This window comes from Mirounga angustirostris, unplaced genomic scaffold (genome assembly GCF_029215605.1).
Source record: "Mirounga angustirostris isolate CCGP_5_RB_7025 unplaced genomic scaffold, mMirAng1.0.hap1 SCAF_6, whole genome shotgun sequence".
In the NCBI taxonomy this organism is placed as follows: Eukaryota; Metazoa; Chordata; class Mammalia; order Carnivora; family Phocidae; genus Mirounga; species Mirounga angustirostris.
Genome location: NW_026991714.1, coordinates 128,044,733 through 128,060,282, shown reverse-complemented (window position 1 = coordinate 128,060,282; position 15,550 = coordinate 128,044,733). Strand labels below are relative to the sequence as shown.

General features: G+C 50.5%; 2 protein-coding genes across 9 annotated transcripts in view; one reads left to right on the top strand and one right to left on the bottom strand.

Annotated features, from left to right (window-relative positions):
• FBXW4 (F-box and WD repeat domain containing 4) overlaps positions 1–11,826 on the top strand; it is a 92,860-nt gene extending 81,034 nt beyond the window's left edge. For 3 of the 5 annotated variants that reach the window (XM_045878666.3, XM_064595188.1, XM_064595187.1), the window contains one exon: positions 6–742. In XM_045878666.3, coding sequence (XP_045734622.2) covers positions 6–125 — 120 coding nt within the window. In that variant the 3' untranslated portion in view covers positions 126–742. Of the gene's footprint in view, positions 1–5 lie in introns of all 5 variants that reach the window. The other 2 variants (XR_008506390.2, XR_006791367.3) reach the window with 2 other exon arrangements.
• The window catches only part of DPCD (deleted in primary ciliary dyskinesia homolog (mouse)), an 18,419-nt gene continuing 4,252 nt past the window's right edge, over positions 1,384–15,550 (bottom strand). Inside the window, exons 2-6 of one of the 4 annotated variants that reach the window (XM_045878668.3) lie at positions 14,131–14,211; positions 8,921–9,045; positions 8,409–8,542; positions 2,091–2,193; positions 1,384–1,697 (exon numbers count right to left, since the gene is read on the bottom strand). In XM_045878668.3, coding sequence (XP_045734624.1) covers positions 1,593–1,697; positions 2,091–2,193; positions 8,409–8,542; positions 8,921–9,045; positions 14,131–14,211 — 548 coding nt within the window. In that variant the 3' untranslated portion in view covers positions 1,384–1,592. Of the gene's footprint in view, positions 1,698–2,090; positions 2,194–3,774; positions 3,884–8,408; positions 8,543–8,920; positions 9,046–14,130; positions 14,212–14,254; positions 14,279–15,550 lie in introns of those variants that run through there. The other 3 variants (XM_064595196.1, XM_045878669.3, XM_064595197.1) reach the window with 3 other exon arrangements.

The window sequence follows — 15,550 nt, the reverse complement described above, 5'->3', positions numbered from 1 at the left end:
TGCAGGCCTTCCCGCTGACCTCGACCCCGCTCAGCAGCCCTGTGTACTGCCTGCGCTTCACCACCAAGCATCTCTATGCCGCGCTCTCCTACAACCTCCACGTCCTGGACTTCCAGAACCCGTGACGGGGCCACCCCGGCCTGCGGGCCAGGGAAGCCAGCTACTCAGGGACCTCTCCGCCTGGAGGGTGCAGGGATGCCTCCGCCCCCGCCGTGCCTGTGCTCCTAGACCTGTCACCACAGTGCTTGGGCACCGTCAGGTAAAGGCTGCTGACTCCCGGGAATTTGGGGGTGCCCCCCCCAAGGAACTAATTGGAGAGAAGGGATCTGCTGCTTTGAGGGAATGGCTGAGCCTGGCCGGGCCTTGCTTCCCTGTTGGCCAGAGCAAGGATCTGGTCTGGACAGGCCTGCCCTGTACCTCGCCCCTTCTTAGAGCCATGATAGCTTAGAGTGAGGTGAGGGGCTCCAGCCATCCCAGTTGGTCCCTTTCTGCCCCTTCCTTGGAAGGAGGGGTGAGGCTGCCAATCCTCTGCTGTGGCCCCTACCTCCTCAGTCCCCACCCTTGACCAAGCTCTTGGGGCTCATTCCTGAGGCACTGTGGCCTGGTCTTGCTTTGAACCTGAGGAAGGACAAAGGGAGGCTAGCAGTTTTGAGTGAGTCCTAAGCCAGCCCAGTCTCAGGCCGGCTGCTAAGACATGCTACCATGTTCATTTTTGTAAAAATAAAGCTTGATTGTTCACAGATCCAGTTCCTCTCTGGCTGGGGAGTCCTGGGAGGCCCTAAGAGGGGACCGACATCTTCAAACATGAGGATGGGCATGTTGGGGAAAGGGTAAGACCAGCCTCATGGCTCAGTGTCCCAAAGACCAAACCTCTCATTACCACTCACCCCTTTGCCCCGGTGGTGGGTGGGTGTCACCTGTGGGGTAGAGGACTGTGGAAGGGCTCTGCGCTGTTGGGGAGCTAAGCTACTCCCCATCTGCAGTAACCCTTCTTCACACTACTCTAACACACCCACACTCTTTGCAATGATACAACCCTCCTTCTGCCTTTACATCCACAATGTCTTAATCTCCTGGGCTGCTTTTAAGGTTTCTGTATTTCAAAACCTTCTTTACCTTACCTCCCCTTACTGTGGGGAGCTCATCTGGGCCCTTCTGAAAGCTAAGACCAGGGTCTCTGCCAGCCTAGTGTCCCTCTGAATTTATGCAAACAGGATGGGGAAGATGCACCCCCCGCTAGCGCTAGGCTCAGGGCTTCCCTTTATGTGAAAGGCTTGTTGAAGCCTTTGATGTTGAAGGTCCCTGAGGAGGAGAGAAGGGAATGTCCTCACCAGCACCCTCCCTGGTGACAGCATAGAGGGTGGACAAAAGGGCAGCCCCTCAACAGTGACTCAGAATGACTTTACTTGGGAGATCAGACCATGATATGGGGGCTAGGAGCACCCCCAAGGCCCAGTTCTCACAGAGCCTGGATAGCTCATGGAAGAGAGGACATACCCCTGCACCAGAAAGGGGGTGGCCCAAGCCACAAAGTCCAGAAGAGCCTCACCCACCCGCCATGCTGCCGGAAGGGCAGGCTCAGGGATGCTCTGCTACTGGGTCTTACAGTCCCCGTCACTGCTGTGGGCCGTCTTCACTTTCTTTAGCTCCTTCTGAAGCTCTGACTCAGCCGCCAGGACCTCCTTTGGCTTCTGGTACTGTGGATGGAACCAGGAAGAGCACATCATTCAGCCACATCTCCCCTCCCTACATACACACTCCGGGCCTCCTCTGATCCCATTATTTGAAAATGAGGAAACTGATGCCTGCAAGGCTGAATGATTTGCTCAAGGTCACATGACTGGATAGGAGCCTTCCACCAGAATCCCAGGCCTGTGATTTCCATCCCTCCATGTCACCCTCTGTCTTCTTCCAGCTGTGACTTCTAAGATCAGCTGAGCCCCCCCACCCTGAAGGAGAGGTGCCTGTTCTCTAGCAAGCACAGGCCAGGTGTTGGGGCTGGAACCGGGGACTCCTATGGGATGGGAAATGGCAGGGAAAGGAGGAGTGTCTCCCTGATTCAGTGGCCAAGAAGTCTGGGTAAATCTTACAGAGATGATCAGGGTGCAGTTGGCATGAGCAAAGCTCAGCGAGGACTCATCCAGAGGTAGCTGGTATCTGTCTAGGTCAGGAATGGAGAACTTCTTGTAGTACCTGTGGGAACACCAAGAGGTCATCGGCACATCCAGCAAAGTGACCCCCAGCAACTGGGCAGCAGGCCCTCTGGTGCCAACTTTCTACACTGTTCTTCCACACTTTCCACAGAGCCAAAGAGGAAGAAGGGAAGCCAGTTAGAACATCAGTATGAATGAAAGGCGTTTTGGCGAAGCCAGCAGTGGAAGGGCAGGACCCGTCATGGTTCCTTGATTAGACCAGGGATTAGAGTGACTCCTGGCCTCCGCTCTACCCCAAGAACACGGGAACATGTATGCTAACAAGGGACAGAATAAATCTGGCTAGGGCTGTTCCCCAAAGCTGGGGACCAAGAGTTGCCATTTACATGCAACTTTCTCTGAAGGCCCCAGCTACTTTTTCCCTCTCTTGGGGTCTTTCAAGGCCCTGTGGGCCTGACTCCTCTTGTAGGCCAGAGAGAAGTACATCCACAAAGAGAAATCTAGGAGGACAAACCACATGACTCATCTCAGAAGCTGGATCTCTGGACTACTTTGCTGGCCCTGAAACGTCCCCCCTCCATTTTCACACACAATCCCTATCATCTGTAAGGGCCAGTCCAGAGATTAATGATCCTTTTTAGTAAAAACAAACCCAAAAAACCCAGAGAGCAATACCTAGCCCAGATGTATACAACTGGACTTCATTCTACAGGAAATCTGACCTTTACCGAAGCGGGAGGTAACGGGTCTCGCCTGGCTTCATGGCCAGCTGTCCGTGGAGTCGGGACCCAGCTCCTTGCTCCCGGTCAGGTGCTTGTCACCAAGAGCGCCTCCTCTAGCAGCAGGCCTGTGTGGCGTCTAACCTGGTGCAAGTGGAGCCCGGGGCCTCAGCCAGTGGCCAGCAGACCTGCTCCCCAGGCCTGGCATCCCCCCTGCCGCTGTGGGGCTGTGGGCTGGGAAGGGAAATGCTGCGGGCAGGTACACACAAATTCCAGTCAGGGGCCTGGAGCGGACGGGGCTTTGACTACTTCAGAGGGGCCTGGGCCTGGTGGTGACAGCTACTCCGGGTCCACTTCAAAAGCCCCGCTGCCCCAGGGACTCAGAGTTGACATCAATGCAGCACTTCTGCCCTGCTCTCCTATCCAAATCCCCGGGAGTTCAGCGGAGGCGCTCAGGGCCCCTCTCCTCCCAGGTTCTCCGCTCCCCGCCAAGGTGCTGGGACCCACAGCAGGAGAAGAATGTTTACTTAAAGGCTGACAGTTCAAAAGGAGTGGGGGCTGGGGGATCCTAATGGCACCACAAGCTTGCTTTATTTCCCAAAGCTCTGCCCCAGGGAAAGGCGATCCATCTGCCTGCAAAACCGGGGTGGAATGCGGCCTCATCCTCCTCCTAGCTGGCCAGGCTGAGGGCTCTTCCTGGGGCCCTTGGGCTGGCCAGCAAAGGTGGCAGACACTGATAATAGGGGGGAGTCAAAGGTTAAACAGCAGAGATTAGATGAACACAAAGGCTTGTTAGGAAGTGTTAACATCTTCCCTGCAAATATACACAAGCAGCAGAACTGGGAGAGAAGCAGCCCGGGCACGCGCGCAGCCTAGCCGACGCAGCGGGGCCTGCGTGAGCCTCACCGTGCAGAGCGTGGGGCCATCGTTTCTGCCTGCCTGGCTTGTGCTCCACGTGGGACAGGGACACGCCTGGGTACCCTCAGAGGGGTGCCGGCTGGGGCACTGGGACTGAAAAGAGAAACCCAGGGGGCTTGGCCTCCGCCCACACCTGTCACTAGGAGGCGAGGGGGATGGAGGCAGAGTGAGTGTGGATGCTCTTTGTCTTGAGTCTGTTCTAATGGATTTAGTTTACTGGCTGAGGTTACACAACTTTGATGGGCAGTGTTCAAGGGAGTCTGGGACATCTGCTTCCCCTCCTCAGGGGTGCAGCCCAGCCCCTTCTCACCTCCGTCCCCTGGCCTTGGGGTTCACCCTGCGAGGAACCACACTTGACTTTCTCACTGGCACCTGGACTAGAGAGGGACACACTGTGCTTCTGGAAAAGAACACTCAGCCTCAGGCAACCCTGAGGGGGCAGCAAACACGTCTTTAGGCATCAACTGTGTCCTAGGCCTTGAGCTATGAGCTGGGGATTTAAAGATGAAGAAGAAAGAAGGCCCTATCTCTGCCTGAGGAGAGCTTGTGTTTCTGCTGAAAGCTAGGCCCTCATAGTGCAGCGGTTCCTGGGCTTTTGGCAGACACGTGACACTCCCCTGTTCCCATCTCCTACTACTGTTCTCAGCCTCAGTCACACAATGAAAGGGGATGTTTGTTAATGCTTAGTGGGGCCAGGCACTGCTCCACACACATCGAATCCTCAAAGCAACCCCCTCAGGCTGGTTGCTTTTATTATCCTCTTTCACAAAAGAGAAAACGGAGATACAGATAGGTATCTTGCTGGAGTCACAAAACTGGTCACTGGAGAAGCCCTTATTACAAGTAGTAATACCCCAAATCTCCTGACCCTCCATCTCTCCACACACACTCCTCCAAGTAACAGACCCCTGGTCTAGGTTCCCTGCTGTCCAAGGACGGAGCAGATATGGGGGGATCTCCCTTAGGATCCAATGACCCTGCAGGTCCTCCAGGTACTCTAACACAGTGGCTTTCCTTTCTGAAGGTCAGAAGTTTTCGAAAGACATGGGGAAGCAAAGGCTCTCAGGACAACTCTGGTCCTGGCCTGTGACCCTGGGCAGGCCACTTCACTTCTGGGCCCCGGTTTCTTCCTCCAGATGCCTTCCTCCAATAAAGGAGCTGAATGAACTTTAGTCACCGAACTAGATGAACGAGATGAACTTTAAGTCACTGTCAAAGGGACCAGAAGAGGCCAACTCTGTACCTCCCCCCAAACTGTGCTGAAAGGATGGCTCCTTCACTTGGGCTACTTCAGAAATGACCCACAGTCATACACAGAAATGACCCCACTGCTCTCTGCTGTATCCTCTTCCCAATTTCCAGTTGTTTCCCAACCTATTCTTTGCAGTGAACTGAGAAAGAACACAAGAGGCCAGGCCTCTGGAGACAGACTCGGAGGAGAGGCTGAAAAGCAGAAGCAGGGCCATTGTGGAGAGTTACACGGGCCGTGCCCCACACACAGCTCCGGGGCGCCCTGCACACCCGCACACGGGTTTGGCAAGACTGGGCCTGAGGAGCCTCTAGCCAGTCCCGCCCTTAGAAAAGCAGTAGGCAAACCTTCCTTCTTTCTTAAACATCACAGCTCCAGGCAAGCCGATCATCCCTGCCTACAGCAGCCCTTCCTGGACTCACAATGCACATTCACCAAAGAGAAACTTGTTTAATCCAGTTCCCTAAATTTATTTGACCACGGAATCCTTTTTTTCTAGTGATGCCTATTAACACCTCCCAGTGTTAATGTTACCAGTGTCTAATCAGCCAAGTTCTAATTTCCAAAGAATTGCTGAAGACATGCTTCAGGCCAGCCATTGTCCCGGACGTTTGTATACATATGATTTCATCAAATTGCCCAAACAGTCTGTGAGGTGGGTATGAGTATTCTCCTGTGTGAGGAAGCCTTGCCCAAAATACTACAGTTAGTACGTGGCAGAGGTCAGATTTAAGCCAACCCCTTCCCACTCCAGTGCCCTTGTCCATTCCACTTAATGGCTGCCAGCTTCTAGTCTGAGGCTAAGAATCTTCTTTCTGCACACTCTTATCAGGAACAGGCAGTACCACACTGGGATCCTGGAAAAGCACTTTCTTCCCTGATTCATCCCCTCACTAATACATGAGGCCAAGGACATGATACATTGGAATCAATCCTTTCCAGAAAAGTGACCAACCCAGTCCTTCAGGGACAAGGCAGGTATGGACAAGGAACATTGGCTTTTACTAGTAACCACATTCCAGAATATTAGAACTCAGGCAGGCACAGAACTAGCAGGTAATGGAAGAAGGCAAATCAGAGATGCCATGGTGTGGATACTGCAGATGTCCGGGCAGCTAGACTGTCGCTAACTTTCCCTTTGCAAGTCAGCTCATCACACTGACTTTACAGACACATTTATATAATCATTACGATATAACACAAGAATGAAAATATGTACCCTGCCCAACACTGGATGGTGTGACGATTTTTTTTTTCAAGATTTTATTTGACAGAGAGACCGCGAGAGAGGGAACACAAGCAGGGGGAGTGGGAGAGGGAGAAGCAGGCTTCCCGCTGAGCAGGGAGCCTGATGCGGGGCTCGATCCCAGGACCCTGGGATCATGACCTGAGCCGAAGGCAGACGCTAATGACTGAGCCACCCAGGCGCCCCAGAAAACAGATTTTTAACGTACCCTGAAAAAAAAACAGTATCCTGCTCAAAAGAATAACCACTGAGTTGTTTAATTAGTGGTAGTAAAGGTATAAGACACATTACTGCCCCTGGTAGGAGATGAAAATGCCACTAGGCTCAAGAAAGAGCCGGTTAAAGGTTTAGTGGCCTTTTTCTCCTACCCCTGGGCAGAGGGACCCGAGGAAGGCTGGGCTGAGCCAGGCAGGGCCACTGGACCAGAGGCTCAGTGCGGGCTCCGAAGCGGGCACTCACATACTCCTCTCCCCTCTGTGGGGATCCAGCCCCGGCCCTGTCCCGTCTAGGGGCATTACTTCCATCCCACCTGGCCTCACCCATCAGTTCAAAAATGTCTCCAGCTGCCTCGAGCGCAGGAGTGGGCTTCTAGCCATGTTGCTCCTGGCCAACAGCGCCGCCTACAGCTGGGTATGTGCAGCAGATGGGACCCAGAGGATCTGCCCGCAGATGAATTTTTTGGTGAGCTAGCTGGCCTCTCTCCTCTCACTCCCCAGTAATCACATTTCTGCCTGATATCTGTATTCGACAGTGACCTCTGGGGGACAAAAGGGAGGCAGCAGCCAGCTCTACAAACTGCTAGGCTGCAGATTCAAGTGCTATCAGAAGCACTTTTGTTCCCAGTTTGGACCCAGGGCCTCTTACGCCAGGGAATGCTTGCTGAAGCACAGAATTTGTTTTCCTAAAGGCAATTTCTCTGTTGTCTGAAATTGCTAAATTCCACTTTAGGCGCTGACTCCCATTAATGATGAGAACAATAACAGGAATAAACTGCCTTTTATCTGAGGGCTTCAAAGTGCTTTATAAACGCAAACCCTTATTATTATGACTTTATAGACAAGGCCCACTGCAGGGGCTGCTGGCTACATGAAGAGCAATAATCTTGAAATTAATTCATTCATCTCCACCCCTTCCCCATCCCCTTAACCCTGCCGAAGTGAGAGAGTATGGGGGTCATAAGCAGAGGGCAGAACCCAAGGCTGCGCCGGGGGAGCCTGGGAGCTGTGCAGCTTTCCTGTGGGCCTCGCGGACCTGAGGGAGCTGGGAGGGGAGGCGGCACCACACCCCCCAAGGAGCCGGACAAGGAGCTGGGTCCTCCTGACTGCATGAAACGGATGGATGGCGGCACCTCTGGCCCAAGCTCAGCACCCACAAGGCATGTTGGGTGGCTCCAGTGTGTGGACCAGTCACTCATAAAACCTTCCATCTTAATACCTCAACTGTATTTCATGGGAGTTGGTCCTATACTGCAATTCCTCTGGCCCAGGTCAAGACCAGCTCATTAACACGGTTCTCCTGTGATCAGTCAGAGCTCTGGAAATCTAAATGCATTTCCAAGATGGTCAGCCCAGAAACAGCCCTGCCTGGACCACATCTCCTCCTTGGCCACCTTCTGTTCCCTCTCCCCTTGCCTGCCCCCAGCAGAACAGTAGGAGAGAAATAAAGGGAAGTTAGGTGCCCCTTCTGAAACAGAACGCAAGAGACTTCCAGGAGGCCAAAGTACCTGCCTATTGCCCGTCAGCCCCGGGCGGGATAAGGTTGGCTAACCCCAGACCAGTACTTTAAGTCCTCTAACTGCCACCTCAGCTGGGTGTGCCCTCTAGGCCACGGCTCCCTGACAGCCCCGACAGTGATGTCACCAGGCCAAGTTCACCATGGACTGGATCCAGCCAGGGGGTCAAGGTAATAATCAAGGAACCACCTACGATCACAAGTTAATGGCCAGGTGATTCCTCGTCCCCTCATTCAACAAATATTTGTTGAACCCCAGTATGTGCCAGTTACCGGACCAGACATTCCTTGTTCCAATTTCCCGCCCTGAGGGAGCTGATTACATTATTCAAGCTGGTCCTGCGGAGAGGAAGCCCTCCCACAGGCCGGCAGGTGCCCATCATGCCACTTACTTTTTGTTGGTTGTTCGGACAACGATGCAGCGCTCCTTCTGGTCCACACAGACACTGTAGACATCCTTAGGGTAGGGGAGGTTTCGAATCCGCCACTGGAAGCTCATCTTGGTGTCCTTGCGCATGAAGATGGGCTGCAGAAGGCAAATCCAACTTAGGACCACTCTTGGTGAGGGCCAGCAAGGGATGGCTTCCTGCTCTGCAAAGCTCTACCCGGGGCCCACAACAGGAGACCCTCAGCTCTTCCCACAGCTCCCCCCTGACAATGCTGTTGCTGTGACATTCCAGGCCTGGAGCCCTTGTCCTGGGATGACCAAGCCAAGCATTCATTCATTCATTCATTCATTCATTCAAGGATGACCATACCCAAGTATAGGTATTCATTCAGGCAAACACTTCCAGAACTCTGTGCCCAGGTGGGCATGGGAGACAAGGTGGTGAATAAGACATGGTGTCTGCCCTCCAGGCCCACTCCCACCACCCCCTCCTCGACACCTAACAGATAGACATACATTGGCATTGTCTTCCTTGATGAATTCAGACCCCAGGCTCCCTGCTCCTGGGAGTGCTGGCTCTCCCACCTCAATCTGCCATTGGCCCAAGGCTCCCAAGGCACTTTTCACTCGCCACTTTCTCACTGGGGAGAGAAGGAAGCAACGGGATTACTGGGAAGGAAGGGACTCTGCTCTTCCTGCTGAATCACATTAGATGATGGGAAGGGGAGAGAAGTGGGCGGGGCATGGCCTTTACACCAGCTCTGTCCATGTGAGCAGGACCTCCCAGCTGCCGAAAGCCCAACGCCCAGCAGAGCACTCCGATACTGGATAACCTGGAAAGCCCGTATCACGGGTACCCAAACCAAAGGGATTGAACAAAGCTCTGAAAGGAATCGAGTGGAGTTAAGAATCCTCCAGGTGTGATTTCAAGCAAGGGAGAGATGTGCTGGTTAGGAAAAGGGGAGCTACTGGTAACGGGGAACATTTGGATCCCAACAGGTATGAACTGAGATGCATTTTTTTCTGTCTACAAATGTGTAAGGGAAAAATAAATTAAGAAGATGAAAGCTGACAGGCAGATTTGTCTCATGATTTGTAAAGTCCAAATACAGAAATTCACTCATTTCAGGTATACCTGGCTTAGAACAGCCCCAGAATTGTATTTAAACAAAATGTTAGGCACATACCAGATTTTAAATGCATTATTTATAGAAGATCTCATGTGAGTATTTTTTGTAGAGTAGGATCATTCTTTTAAAATGCAAACAATTGTCTCTATTTTACCTTGGTTTACAACCCACATGTTTACGGAAGTTTTTTTTCCCCCCAAGTAAGGTGCATTCGGTATGGCAATTGTAAGTGAAAAAACCAGTTCAGTGGACATTATCTGAGGACCCCTGCCAGGATTCTGGGAACCCCAGTCATCCATGTCCCCCATCACAGCAGGGGATCCTTCCCTGCCCCCCACCCCCAGCTGTAACCCCAGGGCTTCTCTCTCTCCCTGCAGCATCCGCGTCCTCTAGGAGGGCAGCCTAAGTGCCACCAAAGGCCAGCAGCCTTCCTGAAGCCCTTGTAAGCAGCTACAAGGTCAGAAAGTGCCTGGTGCGCCGAGGCTGCTCCCGGCCCCTCCTCTTTCTGGGCTGGGGGGTGAGACCTGGAGCCGGAGTCTCAGGATGGGTTTCTTCGAGACCTTTGGAGCTGCTGTGCCAAACCCAAACACCCTCCCTGCTCCAAGTAAGGCACGCAAGCTGAACACAAAAGTGTGCTGTAAAATTAGAATTTTCCCTTGAATATGTGCTTTTATAAGGTCTGCTGCATTCTGCAGTGTGATTTTATTATGTCTTAGGGCCAAAAATTCTCCCTAGAAACACATTTCCAAGTTTATAATGAAAATTAATAAGGAAGAGTAAAAACTTGGAAATATGCTTTACAGGCAACTTTTTTTTCACAAATACTTCTACTCTCTTAAGTGAATGGACTGTGACTGGGAGTATATCCAAATCTATTCGTGTAATACCTCGCTTAACTGGAGGCCAGCCTTCTGGCTCTTTCACCACCCTTTTTTAAAAAAAAAAAAAAAACACCTTGGGATTAAATTCTTTGCTAGAATGTAGAAGAAAGTCTCCCTGGGATGCCTGGGTGGCTCAGTCAGTTAAGCGTCTGCCTTCAGCTCAGGTCATGATCCCAGTGTCCTGGGATCGAGTCCCACATCGGCCTCCTTGCTCAGCAAGGGGCCTGCTTCTCCCTCTGCCTGCCTCTGTCTCTCTGATAAATAAATTAAAAAATCTTAAAAAATATATATATATATTTTTAAAAAGTATATTTAAAAAAAAAGTCTCCCTACTCATTCCATTATAAGATCCAATAAACGGTTTTGGTGAAGTCCTTGTTATTTTCCCCATGTATATGGGCATGAATGCACACGTGCAAATACTCACTTTGTCTTGTCTTTCTTGTCCTGTCTTTGTTCCTAACTCAAGGACAGTTCCTGCAGCAACAGAGGGCTGTTTCCACCTGCTGTCACTCTGATTTGATTATATGTTAAACCCAAACTGGTGTGTGGAGGGTAGCTCCCTGGGACGCTGTCGCATCCTCGAGGCTGAGCCAGGGCCAGTCCTTGGAAAGGAGCCTCTCAATGACCCTAAGGGGTCTGATGGGGAGTATGTGAAGGAGACAGTGCCTGGGGGCTTCTTCCTGAGTCAGCGGGAAGCAGGCTGATGTCCTTGACTGCTGAAAGGAAGCCCCATCTTTCAGGTGGGCTGGAAAGTGGAGGTCCTACAGGCTCTTTCCCCAAAGCTCCAAGCCATGGCCTGCTTCCAGTGTGGATAATTACATTCCCCTTTCCTAAATACTCCCTGCAGCTTAAACTGGATGCAGGATTCTTCTTTTCTGCCCTAAAACACTGCAACATTGCTCTGTGGCTATTAAACAGCTGCCGCATCCCATCCCTGAGGAGGCGGAAGGGAATCGAGTGGGTCATTTATAAAGCCGGTGAAGTGCTTGGGGATGAAAGTGCTCAATATCCTCCAAATGCAGCCTGGGGTGGTTAGGCTGGCGGTCAAATACCAAAGCAGATTAAGCCGGTAATCCAAGGTAATCCGAATGTAACAATGGGGGATGGCCTGCCCTTCAGCCTCTGCGCCCCCCCCCCCCCCCCCCCCCGACATGCTGTGTCCTTCTGGGGCTGGTTTGATGTTCCGATCATTGTTATAGGGCCCTTCAGGTTTTCCCCCTATGACTACATACAGCACTCATTGTGCGGGGTGGGAACGAATAGCATTAGACTGTTGAAAAAAAATATGACACCACTATGCTTATTAACACTGACTGGAAGAACTCCATGCTACACAGATGCACCAGTGGCAAATTACTTTCTGGGTTTCTCTAACAGAAAACCAGTTTAGCCAATTATCAAATTTGTATAGTTAGCTGGAAAAATGGAAACGATTCCCATTTGTGGCCATCACAACCCTGTCCGTATTTTACTTCAGAGAGTGCTCGAGCTCAAGTTAGTTCAGGCCCTGAGATTGTTTATACTTAAAAATTAATAATTTTGCAAGGGCAGCTGGTGGGGGTAGGGTGGAGTGGTTGGAGATGGGTAAGAGAAGGACCAGCTGTTCAAAGGGTCCAGTGGTTTGCGTGGGGTGTTCCTGTCTGCCCATCTCTGTCCTGCTCCCACCAGCCCCTTCTCAGTCATTCTGGGGGGAACAAAGTTTAAGAAGAAGAAGAGAGAGCAGGATTAAATATTCTCAACTCCCAATAGTATGTTGCTGTGCATTACAGCATGGACTCTTAACCAGGCAGACTCAGACTTAAATCCTAACTCAGAAACTAACCAGCTATGGAATTCTGAGCAAGGTGCTTAACCTCTTAGAGCTTCCATTTTTTTTTTACTGTAAAAGGGGACAACAGTGCATACCTCATCAGGCTGTAATGAGGATGATTCAGTGAGATAACTCATATAAAGCACTTAGCACAATGCCTAAAAAAAGTTATGGTATTAATATCATTATTAGGTAAAGTTTAGCCAGTGTTCTATCAATCTCCATTTCTGCTTTTAAGAAAAAAAGGAGTTTGTAGGCCCTTGTCTATTCCCCACCTGCCAAGAGAAGTGACAGGTTAATGTGGGATGCTACAGAGGAAGGTACCAAAACTTGTTTTTCATTTTAATTTCATATCCAAGCACAACGAAGAGGCTGGGGGTTATCTGTTTGCTTGTTTTTATGGCCACAGCAGCTCTAGGTGGGTTATTTGCTCTGAATGGAGGAGAGAGGTGGTGCTGGGGGCTGCGGGAAGGAACTGGCCTGGCAATGGTGGTGCTTAGCCCACGTGACCTCTGCTTTTATAAGCTCGCCCCTGTTAGGCATTCCAAGGCTGTCACCCCCTGGGAGCGCTATAAATTACAATGCATTGTGAGGATATTACTACTGTATTGGTTTCCAACAAATCAGTGTCATATGCTAAACACATCAAGATTTTTAATAGCACCAGACTAAACCAATTGGGACTGGAACCCAAGCAGCTCATAATAAGGAGGGATCAACACTTCACTCTGCGACTGAACATGCGCAGGACACACATTTTAAGACTGGAGACTAAGAAAATGCAAACCAGTGTAATCCGTGTTGTTGGTTCTAGACATTTATGAGCTGTCAGAAAAAGGGAAAAAGAAATTCCCTTGCCAATACTACCTGTCGATCAGGCCCACGAAGAAATTAAAGTCAAGAATAATGACAAGAAAATAACCCAAGCCATGATTCCACCATTGGATTTAGCATTTCAGGTGGAACTTAATAAAGACACCAACTCCCACTGCTGAGAGCCCCAGGCCCTGGGTCAAATCAGCAGCCACCTAGCTCTGGGAAGTCCGTTAATGCTGATGTGCATACCTGGGCACAGAGGATGGACAAATCAAGTAATTCCCAGAAATCTGAGCTGGAGCCCCTATTCATGAGACTAGTGTTAGAGGAAAAGAGCTGCAGGAAAGAAAACAACAATGTTGCAAAATCCCCATTTCTACTCACGACCCCCTCTGATTCAGACATTTTCCAAGGCAAGGGTCAAATTTAACAGTGCAGCCTCTGAGCCTGGACCAGTACCTGCTGCGGCTGTGGCTTCAGAAAACAAACAAACACACAAACAAGCAAGCAAAACAACTGCAGTTAAAGCCTGCCCTTAACTCTACCCACTCAGCCTGGAGTAGAGGCCCACTTCCAATTCTGCCTTCTCTCCACAGTTCTTTTTTTTTTTTAAGATTTTATTTATTTATTTGACAGAGACACAGCGAGAGAGGGAACACAAGCAGGGGGAGTGGGAGAGGGAGAAGCAGGCTTCCCGCTGAGCAGGGAGCCTGATGCGGGGCTCGATCCCAGGACCCCAGGATCATGACCTGAGCTGAAGGCAGATGCGTAACGACTGAGCCCCCAGGCACCCCTCTCTCTGTAGTTCTATCCCAGCAGTTTCCCTACAGAAGACTTTCTCACACACTCACTGATCTAGGGGTCTGGTAGAGTTTACCCCTCAAGCGGCCGCCCACTCCACCCCTGGTGGCCAGCCCTGACCTCACATTATTCTCAGGAACAATCTTGCCTTGAAGGCCTCAGTCTCCCCTGGCTTCCACCTTTGGTGCTCAGTTCCTCCCGCAAGCCTCAGGCTAGAACTGCTTACCCGTGCTTTAGGACACCCCAAGTGTTCCTATGGGCCCAGTGGAAGCCCCTGTCACTTACCAAGTAGTTCGCCTGTCTTCTCATCATATTCTTCGGCCATTTCCTTTCCATCTGGGAACAAATAGTGCACCTTCCTTCTCCCTACGCACAAAGCAGAGTGCCTTACCTTCACGCCTCTTCTTACCTTGCGCCTTGCACATCAAGGGATCTACCTGGGAAATACCAACAGCCTTGGGCTTGGGCATGAGAAACCCTCCCATGAACTCCTTACCAATCATTGCCCACCGCTACTTTAAGACAAGTCCCAGGACGCCTTTCCTTTCTGCAGCTTTCTCTGAACGTGCCTTTGCTCTGCTGTTCCCTCTACCAGCAAAGCTCCATAATTCTTCTCATCTGTTGAACTCCTTGCCCTTCAAAACCCAGCTCAAATGTCACTCCACTGGGAAGTCTTTAGCCACCCTGGCAAAATTCATCACTTCCTTATTTGTTTGGGCCTCCCTAGTGCTTTATTCATATCCATAGTGGAGCATTTATCATATAGTATAGTACTTTTTTTAAAGAGCATCCTCTCTCCAGGAACAGTGCTGTATTTATCTTTGTCTCCCCAGTTCCTAAAACCAAGCCTATGTGCTCAGGATAATGAACTGGGTTTCCTGACCAAGCACTCCATCTAGCCACATCATTGCTGTGCCTTCTGCACGTCTCTAGGCCATTCCTAGCACACAGCCACATGTTAGTCCTCTTATGTTTTCTTCATGGCACTTACCTCTGTTACGATTTGTGATTCTTTGATTATCCCCTGTCTCTATTAGATAGGAGGGATTTTATCCTGCTTGCCTATGGTTTCCCTAACACCAAGCATAGTACCTGGCATATGTCAGGAGCTCAACTAAGTATTAATTGAAAGAATGAACATTGATTCAACTTTCATTGAAAGAATGCAAGAATCCAGGGGAGTTTTCTAGCCCAACTCTTCCACCTATATATTATAATCGTATTTTTTTTAAAGTGACTGTGTAATTTCCCCTATTTTTACAAATGGGTGAGTTGACATAGATAGGCTCCTCAGTGAGCCTAATAACAGGGACAGGTACCCAACCTACACTTGATAAATAAGAGCTCCAAGGAGCAGCTAAAGGAGTCACTACCTAAAATTTGCAACTGTATCTGATCTACCAAGACTTTTTCCCATTTAATTCATTCCCCTGGACACAGTTTCCTCGAGTCATTCCTAATTTGTATTCTAGGGAAACTCATCTCCAAATTTGCAGGGCTTCTCAGCACCCTAAATCATTTGGATGGCTAATAGAGCTGGAAGGGGTTTTCCTGTCAGGAGTGGGATAAAAGGTGCTGCCTGTGAGTAGCTGAAGGTTTCTGGCCTGACCCTCTTCTCCCCCTGGAGTCCATCTTGAGTCCAGGCAGGATGCAGTGCTTACTACTGGCCAGGCATTTTATGTGTTTCATTGAATTGAATTCTCAA